The following is a 21,396-nucleotide window of genomic DNA, read 5'->3' as shown; positions in this document are numbered from 1 at the left end:
TTTTGCCTGCTAAGCCATCTCACTGATGGGGTTCGCTGTCTTTGAGACAAGGTCTCAGGTAGCCCAGGTTGGCCTCTAAGTCACCACGCAGCTGAAGAATAGCCTTGAACTCTTTCCTTCTCCGCCCTCAACTTCCCCAGCACAGGTGTGACAAGCCTGAGCTGCTTTGACTAAATTATGCAAGGCTGGGGATAGAACTCGGGACGTCGTGCGTTATGCGTCATGCGTGCTAGGCGAGCACTCGACAGCTGAGCCTCAGTCCCAGTCCTCCACAGTCTGCAGGAAGGCAAAAAGTGTTATGGGGATGAATGAAGGAGTTTTCATTTTGAAAGTCCTGAGGGTGGGGTAGAGCAAGCCTCCTACACAGCAGGGCACTTGTCCAGGGAGAGGCAGAGACAGCAAGGGGGACAGAAAAGAGGGTGACACAGGCCACCAAGAAATAACAAGAAGCACTTTAACAGAGGGGCTCAGATAAGCTGCCAGTCTTCAAACATGGGGGCCACGGAAGGAGTGAGGCAGGGGAACGTGTGTGATTCCAGACTCCTGCAAAATGCGTGTACATCAAAAAATGTTATGACTTTTATTAGTTATGTCAGTTGCTGCAAATTCCCTATCTGTCATACAGACAGCCAGCATTCTTCATAAAATATATAGACTAAAGTGAAGATTGTGAGTCCAGAGCCCTCTATGGATGTGGCTGTTCAACTACTGAACTCTGGGCTGTTCTGAAAGGGAAGGGAAGGTAGGACTAGAAGCTGAGGCTCCTGGGCTGTTCCGGGACTCTGCCTTGGTCCAGCACTGTGATCTTGGGCAAACTGATTGGTGAGCACACACACACACACACACACACAGAAAGAGAGAGAGAGAGATACAGACACACACAGACACACACACAGACACACACAGAGATACACACAGAGACACACACAGACACACAGACACAGACCACATACACACACAGACACACACACACACAGACACGCCCCAGAGGGGGGCGAGAGAGGAAGAGGTGGGGCGAACACCCTCAGGCAGCAGAGCCAAAGGTGAGGGACAGTGACTCACGGCTTTCAGGATGCTGACGGCCTCCTTGCTGAGCCAGACAGGGTACAGTACGTCATCATGAAGGATGGATTCGAACAAATCGTCCTCATTGTCGGCCTCAAAGGGGGGCTGCCCCGCCATCATCTCATACATCAGCACCCCCAGGGCCCACCAGTCCACCGAGGGGCCGTACTCCAACTCCTGCAGGATCTGTTCAGGAAACAGAGTGGCAGGGTCATTTAAGAGCCTCCCCCAGGAACACAAGCTCTCATGGCACCTTTGTGTCCCTACCTTCGCTTCCCACTTGCTCCACCTCAGAGTGGAGTTGTGTTCCCCGATAGAGGCTTACCCCAGCACCTCCAGAGAGGACTGTGTGTGGGAGGAAGATTGAATGTGGGCGGTCAACAGTCCTCCAGCACAGCCAGCACCTAACCTCTGGTGGAAACAAAAGGCAGTCCCTTTGTTCAAGCTCCCGAGTTGCACTGAGGGCCACTTTGAAAAGAAGAGAGCACAGTTTGACACTGAACTCTAGGTTAGGGGGTAGGATATGAACTTCAAAAGGCCATGCTGAGAGGGATATGTAGCAAGCCCAGTCCTGTTGTCACACAGCTGGAGGGAGGAGGAGCAATATGCTGACTGCCCAAGTAGGAAAGAGACCAGAATCTTTTATTCCCCCCTGAGCTAGATACCCATGACTAGCCTGGAATTCACTCTGTAGACCAGGCTGACCTCAAACTCACAGAGAGATCTTCCAGCCTCTGTCTCATGAGTGCTGGGATTAAAGGCGTGCACCACCATGCTTGGCTTGAACCAGAAAGCTGCTATTCCTTAAGTGGTAACCAACACCAAGCTTACCTGAGCCCCGTAATCCAGGGAAAGAAATAACAGAAAAGACATCTCCTGAAGCTCACCTGTTCTACCCAGAAAGGTCCATTGTGTTCCGTCTAAAGACCTGTTCTTGTCCTTTCTCCTGGTTCCCTGAGTCTCACCAATTAACTTCTCATTTAATAGACCCTATAGATCCCAGGGCCTGTCCTTGGGACAGCCTTGTGAATGAATGCTATCTCTATGGGCAAAGTCAAAGTTCAATTAGTTCTATGACTGTCTTTGAATGCTGTCTTTGACAATGGCCACCCAGCCTCAGCAGCATCCCCTCATCCCAGACACCGCTTATCTGGCCCAATGGGCAGAGTCAGAGAAGTAACTTAGGCTGAACCCATGTGGGAGAAGCTAAGCAGCTCTCTGGAGCAGTCCCAAATTACTTGGGATTAAACAGAAATTGATAGACACATCTAAGAACCCTAAGGACATGAGCAGTCTAGAAACCAACTAACTCTGGGATGGAGAAGACTGGGAGATGCTGTAGCGACCTCTACAGTATTTTATCCATTTCCTTAGCACATGGGGTTTCTCCAGTCAGTGCTCAGTGTAAAATCAGAACTATAGACTGCACCAGACTGGGGCCGCAGCCAAAGCCGGGTCTTCTTTCAACCTCCCAAGATCTAGTCGGCAGGCTGGCTTACCAAGTCTTAGTGGTACCCTGGTTTCTTGTCCTTCAAGGTCATGCCTGAGCCTGTTCCTCCAGAGAGTCTTTTCAGATTTCCCTAGCATTCTCCTGTTCCCTCAGGCCTTGCCCGTTCCTAAGGGTTGCGAGCACTTCCCTTATATATTTGGCCACTTCAGTCACTGTTTCCACAGCCCACATTCTCCCGGGAGCATCTGGAAAGTACCACAAAGTTATTCCCCATCATTTTCCAGAGCCTGCTGCTGGGGCCAGCCCACGCATATACTCAACACAGCAACCACTTCACACCTTCCGCTGAGCCTGCTGCTGGGGCCAGTCCACGCATATACTCAACACAGCTACCACTTCACACCTTCCGCTGAGCCTGCTGCTGTGGCCAGCCCATGCATATACTCGACACAGCTACCACTTCACACCTTCCGCTGAGCCTGCTGCTGTGGCCAGCCCAAGTATATACTCAACACAGCTACCACTTCACGCCTTCCGCTGAGCCTGCTGCTGTGGCCAGCCCACGTATATACTCAACACAGCTACCACTTCACACCTTCCGCTGAGCCTGCTGCTGTGGCCAGCCCACGCATATACTCAACACAACTACCACTTCACACCTTCCACTGAGCCTGCTGCTGTGGCCAGCCCACGCATATACTCGACACAGCTACCACTTCACACCTTCTGCTGAGCCTGCTGCTGTGGCCAGTCCACGTATATACTCAACACAGCTACCACTTCACACCTTCTGCTGAGCCTGCTGCTGTGGCCAGCCCACGCATATACTCGACGCAGCTACCACTTCACACCTTCCGCTGAGCCTGCTGCTGTGGCCAGCCCATGCATATACTCGACGCAGCTACCACTTCACACCTTCTGCTGAGCCTGCTGCTGTGGCCAGCCCACGCATATACTCAACACAGCTACCACTTCACACCTTCTGCTGAGCCTGCTGCTGTGGCCAGCCCAAGTATATACTCAACACAGCTACCACTTCACGCCTTCCGCTGAGCCTGCTGCTGTGGCCAGCCCACGTATATACTCAACACAGCTACCACTTCACGCCTTCCGCTGAGCCTGCTGCTGTGGCCAGCCCACGCATATACTCAACACAGCTACCACTTCACACCTTTCGCTGAGCCTGCTGCTGTGTTCAGTCCACGCATATACTCAACACAGCTACCACTTCACACCTTCCGCTGAGCCTGCTGCTGTGGCCAGCCCACGCATATACTCGACACAGCTACCACTTCACACCTTCCGCTGAGCCTGCTGCTGTGGCCAGTCCACGTATATACTCAACACAGCTACCACTTCACACCTTCCACTGAGCCTGCTGCTGTGGCCAGCCCACGCATATACTCAACACAACTACCACTTCACACCTTCCGCTGAGCCTGCTGCTGTGGCCAGCCCACGCATATACTCGACACAGCTACCACTTCACACCTTCCACTGAGCCTGCTGCTGTGGCCAGTCCACGTATATACTCAACACAGCTACCACTTCACACCTTCCGCTGAGCCTGCTGCTGTGGCCAGCCCACGCATATACTCAACACAGCTACCACTTCACACCTTCCGCTGAGCCTGCTGCTGGGGCCAGCCCACGCATATACTCGACGCAGCTACCACTTCACACCTTCTGCTGAGCCTGCTGCTGTGGCCAGCCCACGCATATACTCAACACAGCTACCACTTCACACCTTCTGCTGAGCCTGCTGCTGTGGCCAGCCCACGCATATACTCAACACAGCTACCACTTCACACCTTCTGCTGAGCCTGCTGCTGTGGCCAGCCCACGCATATACTCAACACAGCTACCACTTCACACCTTCCGCTGAGCCTGCTGCTGTGGCCAGCCTGCTCATACACTTAAGACGCAGCTACCACTTTGCACCTACCACTGTGTGTCTGTATTATCTAGTGTATCCTGTTAACTCTGAAGCTCATGGCTCTAGCTGATAAGGTGGGCACTTCAGCATTTTGGGGTGGATGGTTAGCATCTGTACCTCTGTGGTTTGGTACCTTGTGTACACTCAGAATGGGTGATGCTGTGGAAATGGCAGGGTGGTTTTATTCAGCCTTCCTAGGTTCCCTTTGAGCTTTGATTTTGGTGAAATCACTTTTTAACTTCCTCTTAGGCTCTGCCCCAATTATCCATGGCTTGATCACCTTGCCAGTCATGGAGCTGGTAGGGAGGGTTAAATTTTGGACATCATGGGAGGGTAAGTGGTATGGAAGCCAGCCCTTGAGAGGGTCAAGTGTTGAGTCGAGAGAGTTGAACAGGAACCAAGAGCTGACAGCCATTTCCTGAGGAGCGAGGGCCAGGTGTGGAGAAAGAAGGGGGCTTGAGAAGTGCCAGAGGGGTGCAGCGGGTGTGTATGGGGGAACTGGCAGTGCTGATCCCTCAGAAGGTGGCTCTGGTTTCAGGGCTAGCCTCTCCTACTTGAATAAAGGTGTTTGCCTTCTGAAGCTCTCCCTCCTTTAATCCCATTAGAGTCTTAGAGCAGCCTGCTGAGATGGGCAGGGCAGGCATTAGGATTCCCAGGGGAAAGATAGGAACCCAAGGTTTCAAAAGACTTCCTGACTTCATCGAGGGTACTTGGGGACATTCTGGGCAGGTCTGGACGCAGCTCTCACTACTGTTTCTTATACCCCATGATATAATCCAATGGGGAAGACAGCACGGGAGGGAGCTACACTTGGCCAGTCTTTGTCGTGGGCTGGGCACTGTGGTCTGTGTCGTGGGCTGGGCACTGTGGTCTGTGTCGTGGGCTGGGCACTGTGGTCTGTGTCGTGGGCTGGGCACTGTGGTCTGTGTCGTGGGCTGGGCACTGTGGTCTGTGTCGTGGGATGGGCACTGTGGTCTGTGTCGTGGGCTAGGCACTGTGTTCTGTGTCGTGGGCTGGGCACTGTGGTCTGTGTCGTGGGCTGGGCACTGTGTTCTGTGTCATGGGCTGGGTACTGTGGTCTGTGTCGTGGGCTGGGCACTGTGTTCTGTGTCGTGGGCTGGGCACTGTGGTCTGTGTCATGGGCTGGGCACTGTGGTCTGTGTCGTGGGCTGGGCACTGGGCACTGTGTCATGGGCTGGGCACTGTGTTCTGTGTCGTGGGCTGGGTACTGTGTTCTGTGTCATGGGCTGGGTACTGTGTTCTGTGTCGTGGGCTGGGTACTGTGTTCTGTGTCATGGGCTGGGCACTGTGGTCTGTGTCGTGGGCTGGGCACTGGGCACTGTGTCATGGGCTGGGCACTGTGCTCTGTGTCATGGGCTGGGTACTGTGTTTTGTGTCGTAGGCTGGGCACTGTGGTCTGTGTCGTGGGCTGGGCACTGTGGTCTGTGTCGTGGGCTGGGCACTGTGTTCTGTGTCGTGGGCTGGGCACTGTGTTCTGTGTCGTGGGCTGGGCACTGTGTTCTGTGTCATGGGCTGGGCACTGTGTTCTGTGTCGTGGGCTGGGCACTGTGGTCTGTGTCGTGGGCTGGGCACTGTGGTCTGTGTCGTGGGCTGGGCACTGTGGTCTGTGTCATGGGCTGGGTACTGTGTTCTGTGTCGTGGGCTGGGCACTGTGGTCTGTGTCATGGGCTGGGCACTGTGGTCTGTGTCGTGGGATGGGCACTGGGCACTGTGGTATGGCATGCGCTCAAGAAGCAGAACTTCACTTCACCCTCTCACTAGCCCTCACCAAGGCAGGCACACCGTTCCTGATCAGCTGTCATTCGCCTTCCATAAGACCAGCATTTGTTCGCCATTTCCAGGGCTCTAACGATTTTATACAATGGGCACAAAGGACAGGTGGGCAGGGAGAGTTATGAAGCCTTGTGCTAAGCACACTCAAGAGTCTTGCTAGGCTGGGTGGTGGTGGCGCACGCCTTTAATCCCAGCACTCGGGAGGCAGAGGCAGGCGGATCTCTGTGAGTTCGAGACCAGCCTGGTCTACAGAGCTAGTTCCAGGACAGGCTCCAAAGCTACACAGAGTAAACCCTGTCTTGAAAAACCAAAAAAAAAAAAAAGAGTCTTGCTAGTGCGCTACTTTACATGGAGCTGGCCTGGGCTTCTCCTTCACCGTGAAGTGCATGTGTTTCTTGGGCAGGATCCTTAACTATTGTCAGCTCTTTAATCCTGTGGCACAGGCTCACTGAGGGACAAGAATAGGAGCTTCTTACCATGAGAAGAATTCCTTACCATGGTAAAGAATGAGCGTAGAGAGTGAGAAGGTGAGACTCATTCTCAGTCCCAGTGAGACTCCCTCCTCTCCTTTATTTTTCCTTGCCGGCTGCCTTGCTGCTATTCTTGCTAAGGAAACACATTAGCAGAGAGGCTGAAATCTCTGCTTTTAGAAGACCAAGCTCTAAAGAGCATGGAGATGGGGAACCCACAATCCTCACTCCTGAGCTCTCCCTGGCCCCACTTGTGTGCAGGTCTGTCCTTTACCTGCTTGTTATTGTTTGTAGAAACTTGATCCAGTCATAGAGTATTGAGAATAAATCCTAAAACTAGGGGTTCAATATCAGCACAAGGAATCAAAGGCAATGCCGGTTTTTCTTAAAGAAAAATCTCCCTAGACATTCATTGGATATCTTGCAATGTTACCAGAGTGTAAGAGGCTATAAAAACAAAACCCACAGGGTGAATCTTTCTCTGAACACTTAAAACATTTTTACATGAGTATTCTAAAGAGGAAGTATAAGAATTTCAGATCAAAGACACATAGGTTCAAATTCTAGGCAAGAGGCCATTAGCGCTGCTCCCATGAGCCAGGTGTACGAGTGAACCCAACAGGTATTCTATATTCACAATTAGCTCACGTGTCCAGGAGACAACGGAACGTCTGCAAAGCAGCATCAACTCCAGGAGACAGCCAGGGAAATGATAGCTAACAGGATCACCCCCATGACCAGGAAAGAAAAACGCAACCCAAGCAGTTACATTCTCCGGCTGTCCAGTTCAAGTTCACTAAGATCAGAATGTCTGAAATATGTTGTGACACAGGGTCTCAGGAAGCTCAGGGTAGCCTCGGGCTTCCTACACAGCTGAGTATGACCTTGAACTTCTGAGTCTCGTGCTTCTACCTCCTGGTGTGCAGGGATTACAGTCTTGCACAATCAGCTTTGGCTTCTGTGGTTTCTAGGGGTGCACTGTGAAGGTTCTGCTCAGCCTGTTGGTGTGTACTGTGGTGGCCTGCCTTCTTCCTGGGATGGACGTGATGAAGATCCACCTCCAAGGACACCCTTAGCTAGTAGGTTCATGGATCCTTCAGGGTTGAAGTCACATTCCTGGCTCTTTTTATCCTAATTTGTGTTCATCATTACAAGCACTAATAAGCCACTTGCTCTATCTTTACTATTTTAAAATTCTGTTGTATTGATTAGACCAGTGTGTGTGTGTGTGTGTGTGTAGGTCATACATCATGGTGAAGGTCAGAGAACAACTTTTATAATTGGTTCTCCCATTCTCCCTTTAAGTGTATTCTAGGGATTGAATTTGGGTTGTCAAGTCTATGCTATAAGTGTGAAGCATGATTAATAAAAACTCAGGGAGAGAAATTGGGGTTCAACCTGAAGATCCGAAAAGCAAAGCAGACAGTCATTGGCTCTTACCTCGACCTCAGTCCAAAATGGCGATCCTGCCTCCAGGAATCTCAGAATGAGACTGTCTGGGACCTGCCTCCTCTCTTTTTATAATCCTCCCTAGGGCTAGGATTAAAGGTGTGGGCCACCACCATTGCCAGGTCTGTAAGGCTGACCAGTGAGGCTGTTTTACTCTCTGATCTTCAGGCAAGCTTTTATTGAATTGAAATGCCACTATACCAGTGCTTTTTCTTGCTGAGCTACCTCACCAGCTTTTTAGTTATGATACTTAAGTTTCCTGAAAATGGCCAAAGTGCTGTCATCTCTTGGCTTCCACACAGGTTGAAATGTCACATCCATTCCTCCACACATTCAAAAGAAACCTGTGTGCTGGATCCCGAGAATGCCCAGAGTGAAGCAGACCCTGCCTTGAGAGGACTCACAGCCTGGAGCCGTGGCCCTTCCTTCTCCTTGGTTCCACTCTGACCCTTCCTACGGTTTCCAACAACGCTCTCCTCAGCCCTGTGCTACGTATTCTCTGCAAGTCGATTTCTCAATTCTAGACGCTCCAGATGCTTCTGTACCCCCGAGGCACTCTCCTGCCTCGGGTACTTTGTTCTGCTTGTAGATGTGTCACTCTCTGTCTAGACTAACAGCTCCTTTAGAAGAGCAACCAGAGTCTCAGTCAACTCCGTTCCCGCGCAGCTTTGTTTAGCGGGTGCTCAAATCACGTCCACTGGAAGGAAGCCTCTCCACACAGGCAATACTTAATGGGATTGGTGCCCCTCTCCTATCTTACATGTCTCAAAACCATCAAATACATTTAATTGTCTATGGGGCTATAGGGCTAAGTGTGAATCATGCCTGCTGAGTATCTCTTGGTTTGGGACAGACTGCTCTGGAGGACACAAGCCAAACAGTCACCTCATGGTGAGCACGCTATTCCCTTAACTTTCACACAAGGCGAGCACAAAGCAACCCTCTGGTGAGGCTCACAGTGGACATCTCTGACCTTTGCTTACACCGTTCTCTTGCTCCACGCATGTGCCTACTCTGTAGACTTGCGACCTCAGTGCAGACGGCAAAGCCTTTCTGGCTTCACTATGGATGATAACATTCAGTGAAGCCACTTGCTGCCTTTTTGGTAGGATTTCACTGTTCTGATTGGGAAGAAGTGAAAGCTCTCCTGCACGTCGACCAATTTCTCTTAGCCCTAGCTCTGGTGGACACGTGACATTTGTAAGGACTCACTCAGGCCTGGGGACTAGCCGGTCACTCTCAATCCACGTATCCCGTCCTCGTTACCTACCACCTCATCCTTCCAGAAGAATCACAAAACCATCTTCCTTCCGTGTCTTACTCCTAGAAGCCCCCCCCCCCTTTCCGGATCCTTCTCTTAGCACCTTTGGGTGATTGGCATTGGATTGTTGCTTCAGCCCTGATACTAAGAGAGAGAAGTGGTCTTTGCACACGGGGCTCACCTCGGGGGCTATATAGTCGGGGGTCCCACAGAAGGTGGTAGTGGTCACGCCATTCAGAATCCCTTCCTTGCACATCCCAAAGTCAGCCAGCTTGCAGTGACCTTCTGCATCTAGAAGGATGTTGTCCAGTTTCAAATCCCTGTAAGACAGGTTAAGGTCACATGGTTAGCCTCACACACACAATGGGGTCTTCTTGAGTTAGACATACCCTAGGGAAATCCCCAGTGAAGGGAATCTTGGGAGAGGGGGTGTCTGACCTGCCTCAGACTAACCCTAGTCTGGGGCATCTCCCAGCTTGTCAACCTTCAGCAGTACTTACAACTCAACAAAACTCCTTCATAGTCTCCCGGCTGCATTAAAGTTTGGACTCGTGTCATTTAGACCCCGCTGTGAGAAATGAGTAGGCCCCCTCTCCCACATCTTTCAATATCACTGGATCAGAGAAAATCCCGAGAGTCTGAGCTGCTCAATTTCAGGGGGAAATGACTGGAGACAGGTGTCGGCGTGAGAACAAGCAAGGAGCAGTGGCCTTCGGGTGGATAGAAGCTAGTCTGGACAGATGGCAAAGAGAGGAACCGAAGGAGAAGGGGGATAGAGGCAAAGGAGAGAAGACCAGAGAGCAGGGTTCCTGAGAAGAGAGAGACAAGACAGGTGTGTTAGAGTCAACCCCAGAGAGCTTGGGGTGTCGGGAAGAGGGGTTTGAAATCCATGCTGAGGGGACTGAGTCCTGCCTGCAGGAGCATGGTGCCTATGCAAGATCAGTTTCCTGCAGGTGAGAATCATAGATCATGGTGGCTCCTCTGTGGCCCACTTTAACACTCCAGGGTTCTGAGATTTCTTATCTAAAACCTGGAGTCCTAGATAAGAATTTTCCCACCACAACTGGAATCTCCAGGTCTGGTCCCATAGAAGGGTCTCGATTATACGGTTGGAGGTTCCTATTCTATGCCTCTCAGCGACTACTCTGGGCTTTTGAGGTGGGCCTCTCAAAAAGGCCTCTTCCCCTATGAGCAGAGGTCAGGAAAGGCCACGCTCATGGCCTGTTGGCATCTGAACTTGAGCTCCTGGCATCCCATGGGGCTCAGACTGAAGGAGAGGTGGGGCAGGAAATACTTCTGGTGCTGCCTGTGTTGTATCTGTGACCCTATTTCTGATTACAGTTGGAATTCCTTGAGAGGGAAGAAAGCACATAGAAAGGGCCGCTCTAAGCAAATGACCCCCAATCACAGAACACTGAGCCCAGCCAGCTGCCCACGGGGGCGAAGTCCTGACCCCGACCCTGGCACCGAGTGAGGGCCAACAAGGCTCAGCTCTGGCGAGGGTGGGAAGGCAGGAATGAATGTCGGGCTGGGATCCTGGCTGCCAGGGTTTCATCACTGGCTATGGCATAGCCTTGTTAAAGTCACCTTGCTGGGCTGGGCCGCATCTGTCAGGTTGGGGTCACACACTGTTTGTATGCTTGTTTGAAGGGACTAATCGGATGGAGTGTGCGAAAGGCGGAAGTCTTTATTCACTTCCTTTGTGGAACCTTTGCAGAAGTTTCTTTACGGGAACGTGGGACTGGCTGAGGCAAATATTCCTCCATTGCTGTAGTACCCAGGGTTGCCTCTACAAGGTCCACATGACTGTCACACCGATCATACAGCAAGGACCGTAAAACCAGTGAAAAACAATGCTTCTGGTGGAGACTGCACTAACCCTCCCCCCCCCCCATGACCAAGTCCAGCATTCTTGCTTGGAACCTGAGCTCTGAAGAGCACACTCCGTGGCTAAGCATTTTCTACCCTTGCAGAATACAAAGACAAAGCAGGGGGGAGGTAAGGGATTTATTTTAGGTGACCAGGGTTTCCTGCTCCAAAAGCTGCTCTCTTGGCTCTGGGCTACCCTCCTTCCAGGGCCAGCTACCACCTTAGCTCTCAGGGCACCCCGCTAAAGCCTTTGTTGTGCCATAGAAGGGACTTATAATCCTTTAAATTAAAAATCTCTTCATGCAATATATTTTGATCATGCTTTTCCCCTCCCTCAACCACTTCCACCTCCTTACCCACCCAACTTTACCATCTTTCTTAAAAACAAACACGAAAATCAAAACAAGCAAAAGTACAGTAAGACAAAATAAAAATAATGCCTAAACGAAGCAAAATGAGACAAAAATACCACTCAATTCCTTTTATGTTGGCCAACTCCTTCTGGGCATGGGGCATCCCTGGAGTACGCTTGATATACCCAGTGACACTCCAAAGAAAACTGACTTTCCCTTTGCCCGTGGGTACCAACTGCAGATAGTTTCTCAGGGAGGGATGGGACCTCGTATCCACCTCCTCCCCTCTGCGCTGGCAACTGTGCAGATGTGGCATGTGCTACCACAGTCTCTGGGACTTCATGGGTGTATCAGTCCCGGGGAGTCTAGGACACACGGCTCTCTCAAAACAGTCCATCACTTCTGGCTCTTACAATCGCTCCTTTTCCACACAGATTCCTGAGCCCTGGGGACAGGAGGCGGGAGGAGGTTGGTGATTTAGGACTGAATGCTGCAATCTCTCTCACTCTCTGTATATCGTCCAGTAGTGGGCCTTTGTGTTAACTCTTGTAGTTCTGGTTGTCCCGGAACTTGATCTGTAGACCAGGCTGGCCTGAAACTCAGAGATCTTCCTGCCTCTGCCTCCCAAGAGCTAGGATTGAAGCCATGTACCACCACCACCTGGCTTTTATGTTAATTCTTACCTACCTAGAAGCAGTTTCTCTAATGTGGTACTGGACTGTGGGCATTAGTCTCTAGTGAGGCGCTGGTCTATGGGCATTAGCAGCGTGTCACGAGTAGAGAAGAGTCTAAAGACTTGAAGCCAGCCTTGTTCTGGCTCTGATGTGTCTCAGGTTGCCATATAGAACAGTCTAGGCACCCACCAGCTCCCACCCTCCTCTCATGGGTTTCTGGCTAGCTTGGGACAGCCCCTCGTTCTTTCCTGCCGCCTGCTTTTCTTTCTCTGGTTCACTCCTCCTGGCCTCTGCTTCCTGCCCCCTCTTCTCCCTGGGGAAGAAGTTGACCCAGCTGCTGTCGGATGTGAGCAAGTCCTACGGGCGCCCTTGGCTATGACCTGGATTGGCCCTAGCCAAAACACTCCTTCCCACCCTGTAGCCACTGTAGGCAACTCTACCTCTGTTCACTTCCTCCTTTGCCATTCAGATAGCCGAACAAACAAAGAAAAAGTGAGTGATTTCTAGTCCTTTTTCTTGGAACAGAAGGCTTAGAAGACAACACTCCCCCCCCACCCCTCACCCCCGCCCCCCCAACCCTGCCTGGGGAACCAGGCTGGCTGCTATTAGAACACCATTCCTCTGGAGCTTTTGAGTCTCATCACAAAGTGTTCATCCGTCAGGGGCAAGCTTGTCTGGTGTGGGCTTGTCAGGGGAAGCAGTGTGTGTGTGTGTGTGTGTGTGTGTGTGTGTGTGTGTGTGTTGGGAGTGGGGCTTTAGCAGATGAGATCCCTAGGGAAGCCAGGCCATGCCAGCTAAGGGAGGAAAGAGAGGATGTCCTTCTCCATGAGGAGGAGGGGAGACGGATGTTGGAAGGAAGCAATGGAGGACAGTGTGGTCCCTGTTTTCCTCCCTTCTCTTCTCCAGCAATGGCTGCCTTAGGGCCCTAGCTTTCCACTTCCCCAATCCTGCCCAAGAGCCTCTCACCTGCAGTTTTTAGTGCTGTTGCCCCAAGAGGAGTCGTAGGCCTCTCTAAGAGGGAGGGTAGAGAGGAATGGTGCCCAGATCTGACTTCTGAGGGGTCCAGCTATAGGGCAGGGGAGAGGGGGAGAGGCAGGGGCAAGTCCTTCCTCCCGGAGAACTCCCAGGTACTCAGAACCTAGCCTAACACAGAGCAAATGTTTAGCAACCTTGACTGGAAGCGTTCCAGAAAGACAATTGCCCAGGCACCAACCTCTCCTTCTCAGTCCTCAAACACAAGAGGGCATCCATAGTCTGGTACTTTTTATTGTTTTTTGTTTGTTTGTTTTCTTTTTTTGTTGCCCCCCCTTTTTTTAAAGATTTTATTTATTAAGTATGCAGTGTTCTGTCAGAAGAGGGCACCAGATCCCATTTTAGATGGTTGTGAACCACCATGTGGTTGCTGGGAATTGAACTCAGGACGTCTCGAAGAACAGCCAGTGCTCTTAACCTCTGAGCCATCTCTCCAGCCCTTGTCTTTATTTTTTGAGACAGGGTTTTGTTGTGTAGCCTTGGCTGTGCTGGAACTTACTCTGTAGACTAGACTGGCCACAAACTCATTTTTAAATTTTTTAATTTTTAAAGTACTAAGGAGCTGGGCAGTGGTGGCACACACCTTTAATCCCAGTGCTCAGGAGGCAGAGACAGGCAGATCTCTTGAGTTTGAGGCTGGCCTGGTCTACAGAGCAAGTTCCAGGACAGCCAGGGCTGTTACACAGAGAAACCCTGTCTCAAAAAATAATAATGATAATAATAATAAGGTCATAGGTCATTGTTTTAGAATAAAACATTTAGTACCACCCTTTTCCCTATACATGTGATGTGAAAATCTTTACTTAATTTACTGCTAATTTCAAATTCATGTTTTCCTTTTTAATAGATCAGATATGCATGTGTCCCCAAAACAGAAACCTGAAGGATGATAGGGCAGAGAGAAAAAATCCCTCTTCTGGCATGGAGTCTCAAGTCATCCTTTCCTTCCTGAGAGGCAATTATTTTGTGTTCACTTCCTCTGTACCCTGTTGTTCACGCTTTCTACATAAATAAGAAAACATGAATACACATTCATTTTTCCCACTTGTAACGAAAGGGGTACTTTCCCAAGAATATCTTTTTTAGCCTGGCATGCATTAGAGTTCTTTCCATTGCATTCATCAGAAAGCTTCTTTGTTGTTTATGGCAGCATAATGCTCTATCATTTTTAATCAAGGGACATTAAGGCACCCCTAGCATTATACTATAACCCATACTGTTGCCTTGAACAGTCTCATGCATGTGATATTTTTATGGGTATCAAGGAACTGTATGCACTTTCTAGAGGTTTCTGAATTTCAAGCAAGAATGTGGGTTTTGGTTGGTATCACCAAGCTGCCCCATTAGAAGCTAAAACATCTAACCTTCCATTGGCAGCATATGGGGGTGCCTGCCTCTCTACATTCTTGCCAATGAGTTAAGCCACCAAGCTTCGGTTGCATGCTAGGTTTAAGTACTATCTCACATTCTTCCGCTTCTGTAGAAGTATGAGTGTTTACTTTCATATGCTTAAGAGGGAACTGCAGGGGTGTGTGTTCACTCATGTGCACACACTTTTCTTCACTGCGGTATTTTTTGCTGATTCTCAGGAGTTATTTCACATTAGGATACAGACTTGGTATAGAATAAAATCTGGAGAGACTTCCACCAAAAGAGGGCTGAAGCAGCAACCTCCACAGGAGCAGGTACAAGGGAGCAACCTCTGAGAGAGCAGGCCTGAGTCAGAGACCTCTGTGGGTCTGGGTGTGAGTCAGGGACCTCCGCAGGAGCAGGCCCAAGCCAGGGAGATTAATGGGAACAGGCTTTATCTAGTGACTTCCACCTGAGCAGGCCTGAGGCAAAGACCTCCTCAGGAGCAGGTACAAGGGAGCGGTACTGGGGTGTGAATCAGCGACCTCTGACCTCCTAGGTGGCAGGCTGGAGCCAGCGACCTCTGCTGGAGCAGCCCCAAGCAAGAAACCTTCATGGGAGAAGGCCTGAATGATCCCCAGTATTGCAGAGCAACCCCTGGGAGCACTGAGTGACCTCCAGTGTGACTGGAACCACATGACCATGACTGCACCAGGAGGAGTAACCATCTGAGCCTTGGATCCACTGACACCTGGAAGATTGATCACCAGAGCCCCAACTACACCAATCAGAAGAAAAGATGGGTAGACAAGGTAAGAATACGCTCAACACCACAAAAAGCAACATGACACCAATAAAAACTATTGGTCCTGTTGCACGAGGAGGGGTCCCTTTGTTTGTCCCGGACGCCCGACTAGCTTACACTCAAAATAATCACACAGAAACTATATTAATTTAAACACTGCTTGGCTCAATAGCTCTAACTTCTTAATGGCTAACTCTTACATATTAGTTTAACCCATCTCCATTAATGTGTATTGCCATGTGACTGTGGCTTACTGAGGCAGAACCATGGCATCTGCCACTCTGCCCTTCTTTCTAGCATTTATTTCTATCTACTCTGCCTACCTAATTTCTTCCCTATCAAAAGGCCAAGGCAGTTTCTTTATTCAACCAATGAAAGCAACACATAAACAAAAGGACTGCCTACACCAGGTCCTACAACAGGAAGACTTGAACAATCAAATATAGATGAATCAGAAGAAAATGACCAAAAAAAAATAACTTTAGGAGAATGTTTGGGGTCCTTAAAGAGGAAATGAAAAATTCCTTCAAAGAAATGGAGGAAAAGAAAAACAAAAAATTGGAAGAAATCAACAAATCCCTTAAAGAAAACCAAGAAAAAGCAATGAAACAGATGAAAGAAACAATTCAAGACTTGAAAACTGAAATAGAGACAATAAAGAAAACACAAACCAAGGGAATTACAGAAATGGAAATTATGAGAAAATGATCAGGAACCACAAATGTAAGCATGAACAGCAGAATACAAGAGATGGAAGATAGAATCTTAAGCACTGAAGATACAATAGAGGAAATAGACTCATCAGTCAAAGAAAATATTAAATCTAACAAAAGCTTAACACAAAATATCCGCAAAATATGGGATATCATGAAAGCACTAAACCTAAGAATAATAGGGATAGGAGAAGGAGAAGTCAAACTCAAAAGGACAGAAAATATATTCAACAAAATCATAGAAGAAAACTTTGCCTATCTAAAGAAAGATATGCATATTCTGTAAAGCTTACAGAATACCAAACAGACTGGATTAAGAAAAAAAAAAGTCCTTTTGTCACATAATAATCAAAATACTAAACATACAGAATAAAGAAAGAATACTAAGAGCTGCAAAGGAACAAGACCAAGTAACATATAAAGGCAGACCTATCAGAATTACATCTGACTTCTCAATGGAAACAATGAAAGCCAGAAAGTACTGGTCAAGCATTATGTAGACATTGAGAGCCCAGACTACTATACCCAGCAAAACTTTCAACCACCATAGATGAACAAAACAAGATATTCCATGACAGAACCAGATTTCATCAATACCTAGTCACAAATCCAGCCCTACATAAAGTACAAGAAGAAGAACTCCAACCCAAGGAAGTTGGCTACATCCACAAAAGCACAGACAATAGATGATCTCACAGCAACAAATTCCAAAGAAGGGAAAAACACACATGATAACATCACCAACAATAAAAACTAAAATAACAGGAGATAGCAATCACTAGTCATTTATATCCCTTAACATAAATGGACTCAGTTCACCTATAAAGAGACACAAGCTAACAGATTCAATACGAAAAAGATTTGCTGCATACAAGAAACACACCTCAACCTCAAAGAAAGACACTGCTTCAGAGTAAAGGGTTGGGAAAAAGTTTTCCAATCAAATGGACCTAAGAAACAAGCTGGTGTAGCTATCCTAATATCTAACAAAATAAACTTCAAATGAAAATCAATTAAAAGAGACAAAGAAGGACATTTCATGTTAGTCACAAGAAAAATTCATCAAGAGGAAATCTCACTATTGAACATTCATGCCCCAAATACAAGGGCACCCTAATATGTAAAAGAAACACTTCTAAAGCTTAAATCACACATTAAATCCCACACACAAATAGTGGGAGATTTCAACACTCCACTCTCACCACTGAACAGGTGTGTCAGACAAAAAATTAACAGAGAAATAAGGGAATTAACAGATGTCATGACTCAAATGGACTTAACAGACATCTATAGAACATTCCATCCAAATGTAAAAGAATATACCTTCTTCTCAGGACCTCATGGAACCTTCTAAAAAATTGACTACATACTAGGTAACAAAACAAATATCAATGGATTAAAAAAAACTGGGATAATCACATGTATCTTATTGTCTTAAAATTAGAATTTAACAGCAACACTAATTCCAGAAAGCCCACAAACACATGGAAATTAAACAATGTTCACCTGAAGCATCAACGGGTCAAGGAAGAAATTAAAGACTTCCTAAAATTCAAAGAAAATGATCACATAACATATCCAAATTTATGGGACTCAGTGAAAGCAGTGTTAAGAGAAAAGTTCATAGCACTAAATGCCTACATAAATAAGCTGGGAAAATCCCACACTAGTGAATTGACAGAATATTTGAAAACTCTAAAAAAAAAAAAAAGCAAACTCACCCAGGAGAACTAGACAGCAGGAAATAATCAAATTGAGAGCTGAAATCAACAAAATAGAAACAAAGAAAACAATACAAAGAATCAATGAGACAGAGTTGGTTCTTAGAGAAAATCAACAAAACAGACAAACCTTAATCCAAACTAACCAAATGCAGAGAGAGAATATCCAAATGAACAAAATCAGAATGAAAAGGGGGACATAGCAACAGTAATGTAAATCCAGAAAATATTTAGGTCATATTTTGAAAACCTGTACTCCACAAAATTGGAAAACTTAAAGGAAATGGACAACTTCCTGGATAAATATCACTTACCAAAATTAAACCAAGACCAGATAAGCAAATTAAATAAACCCATATCTGCTAAAGAAATAGAAACAGCCATCAAAAGTCTCTCATCCAAAAAAAGCCCAGGACCAAATGATTTCAGTGCAGAATTCTACAAGATTCTCAAAGAAGAACTAATATCAATACTCCTCAAATTGTTCCACATAATAGAAATAGAAGGAACATTACCAAACTCCTTTTATGAGGCTATAATTACTCTGATACCCAAACCACATAAAGACATTACTAAGAAAGAGAATTACAGACCAATTTCACTCATGAACATTGATGCAGAAATAATAAAATACTGGCAAATTGAATCCAAGAACACATCAGAAACATCATCCACCATCATCCCAGAGATGCAGGGATGGTTCAACATATGAAAAATCTGTCAATGCAATCCACCATATAAACAAACTGAAAAATAAAAACCACATGATCATCTCATTAGATGCTGAAAAAGCTTTTGAAAAAATACAACATCCCTTCATGATGAAGGTCTTGGAGAGAGCAGGGATACAAGGAACATACCTAAACATAATAAGAGCAATATACAGCAAACCATCAGACAACGTCAAACCAAATGGAGAGAAACTCCCAGCGATTCCACTAAAATCTTGAAGTCCTAGCTAGAGCAATAAGACAACAAAAGGAGATCAAGGGGATACAAATTGGAAAAGAAGAAGTCAAACTTTCACTATTTGCTAATGATATGATATTTTACATAAGTGATCCCAAAAATTCTACCAAGGTACTTCTGCAACTCATAAATACTTTCAGTAATGTAGCAGGATGCAAGATTAACTCAAAAATATCAGTAGCCCTCTTTAAACAGATTATAAATGGGAGGAGAAAGAATCAGAGAAACAACACCCTTCACAATAGCCACAAATAGCATAAAATATCTCCGAGTAACTCTAACCAAACAAGTAGAAGACTTGTATGACAAGAACTTTAAATTTTGAAGAAAGAAATTGAAAAAGACACCAGAAAATGGAAAGACCTCCCATGTTCTTGGGTAGGTAGAATTAACATAGTAAAAATGGCAATCCCACATCTTGTGGAATAATATCCAGGTCTTCGATTTGGTTCCATTGGTCCTCCTGTCTGTTTTTATGCTAATACCAGACTGTTTTCAGTACTGTAGTTCTGTAGTAGAGTTTGAAGTCAGGGATTGTGATGCCTCCAGAAGTTCCTTTATTGTAGAGGATTGTTTTGGCTATTGAGTCTTTTGCTTTTCCATATGAAGTTGAGTATTGTTCTTTCAAGGTCTGTGAAGAATTTTGCTGGGATCTGATGGGTATTGCATTGAATCTGTAGTTTTTCCCAAAGCACAGAAATACTTTTCTCCACAGAACAGGGCCAGCCTGGAGTAGGTGCTGTGGGGGGAAACCAGCAGGGCACAGAGAACAGAGAGCCAGCGGGGATTTTCTGGATGCAGGTCTCCCTTCTGGGAGCTGCTGCTGCTGCCTTGCATGAGAGAGTCACTTGGGGCCGCTTGCAGCTACTGCTCTCCTTTCTTATTTTCTCTGGGGAATCCTGGAAATCCCCTCCCATTCCACTCTCTGAGGTCCATGACTCTCTTCTTTACTAAGGCTGTGCTCTGCACCAGCCTTGGTGTGCAAAATCTCTATTGGTTTGGAAGGACGTTCCTTAAATATATAACTTCTACTACCATGAACTGAGTTGCAGGATTTTGCTTTTTGTCTAAAGTGCCATGGATCAAACTTGGGGCCTTAGGCATCCCGTCAAGTATTCTGCAACTGAGATTTACCCCTAGTTTATTTATTATTTCTAATTTGAACTCTGAAAGCTTGGAAAGAAAATAATTAAATCACTTTAAGGCAGTGGTTCTCAGCCTGTGGGTCGCAAACCTTTTGGCAAAACTCTATCTCCCAGAACGTTTCCATTGTGATTCCTAATAGTAGCAAAAATTACAGTTATGAAATAGCAGCAAAAATAATTTTATGAAAGGGGGTCACCACACCATGAAGAACATTATCAAAGGATTGCAGCATTAGGAAGGTTGAGAACCACTGCTTTAAGGACAAATGCCTATTCTTCCTGGGCCGCAGCATGCTAAAAGAAACTCTCAACCTCTAGCTTGAGGAACTCTGTCACCAACTGACAGTCATCGACTGACCACGTATGTCTCTTGGTCACACTTCTGCCTCGGGACTTTCAGATGTCACAGTCCCCTCCCTTTGTGCTCTGTCACAAACACTGGCGGCTCAGTGCTGCGCTTGCTTCCCAGGTCTGTCCCAGCCCTCTTTCCAAACCCTTCACCTTCCTCCTAAATCTCCAAGAAGTTCACTTCCCCACAAACCTGCCCATGTGACCAGCAAATACGAAACCCTGTGAGAAGTGTCTGAGGTGCCTTTAGACTCGGGGACACACAAAGAGCTGTTGGTTTGCCCTTGACCTCACTGTGAAGCCTGCAACTCTGGCATGTAATAAGCATCAAGTAAACTCATCAAATGGAGCAACTGCCAAACTTCTCAGATTATATCTTCTTTGACGAAAATGAGAAGTCTTAGCCTGCCTCATCCTTTCAAGATACATTCTCCTCCCTTCGCCCATGTGTGGGCGTGATTATAGCACTGCACCCCTTCTCATTCACACACATACACACGCATGCATACACACACATACACATACACACACGCACACACACATACACACACGCACACACACATACACACACGCACACACACATACACACACGCACACACACATACACACACGCACACACACATACACACACGCACACACACATACACACATACACACACGCACATACAAACACAGACACACACAAACACACGCACATACAAACACAGACACACACAAACACACACATACACACACGCACACACACATACACACATAACACACGCACATACACACACAAACACACACATACACACACATACACACATACAGACACACATACACACATAACACACGCACATACACACACATACACACACAAACACACACACACACACACATACACACATAACACACGCACATACACACAGACACACACAAACACACACATACACACAAACACACATATATGCACACACACACATACACACACGCACACACACATACACACACAG

At 47.2% G+C, this 21,396-nt stretch overlaps 1 protein-coding gene across 4 annotated transcripts in view; it reads right to left on the bottom strand.

Annotated features, from left to right (window-relative positions):
- Prkce (protein kinase C epsilon) overlaps nucleotides 1-21,396 on the bottom strand; it is a 524,437-nt gene that overhangs the window by 31,843 nt on the left and 471,198 nt on the right. For all 4 annotated transcript variants that reach the window (XM_075955632.1, XM_075955630.1, XM_075955631.1 and 1 more), the window contains 2 exons: nucleotides 9,607-9,745; nucleotides 1,063-1,251 (listed from right to left, as the gene is read on the bottom strand). In XM_075955632.1, the coding sequence (XP_075811747.1) occupies nucleotides 1,063-1,251; nucleotides 9,607-9,745 (328 nt within the window). The remainder of the gene's footprint in view (nucleotides 1-1,062; nucleotides 1,252-9,606; nucleotides 9,746-21,396) is intronic.

This window comes from Microtus pennsylvanicus, chromosome 21 (genome assembly GCF_037038515.1).
Source record: "Microtus pennsylvanicus isolate mMicPen1 chromosome 21, mMicPen1.hap1, whole genome shotgun sequence".
Lineage (NCBI taxonomy): Eukaryota > Metazoa > Chordata > Mammalia > Rodentia > Cricetidae > Microtus > Microtus pennsylvanicus.
The sequence above is the reverse complement of the archived record's forward strand: the minus strand, read 5'-3'. Positions and strand labels throughout refer to the sequence as shown.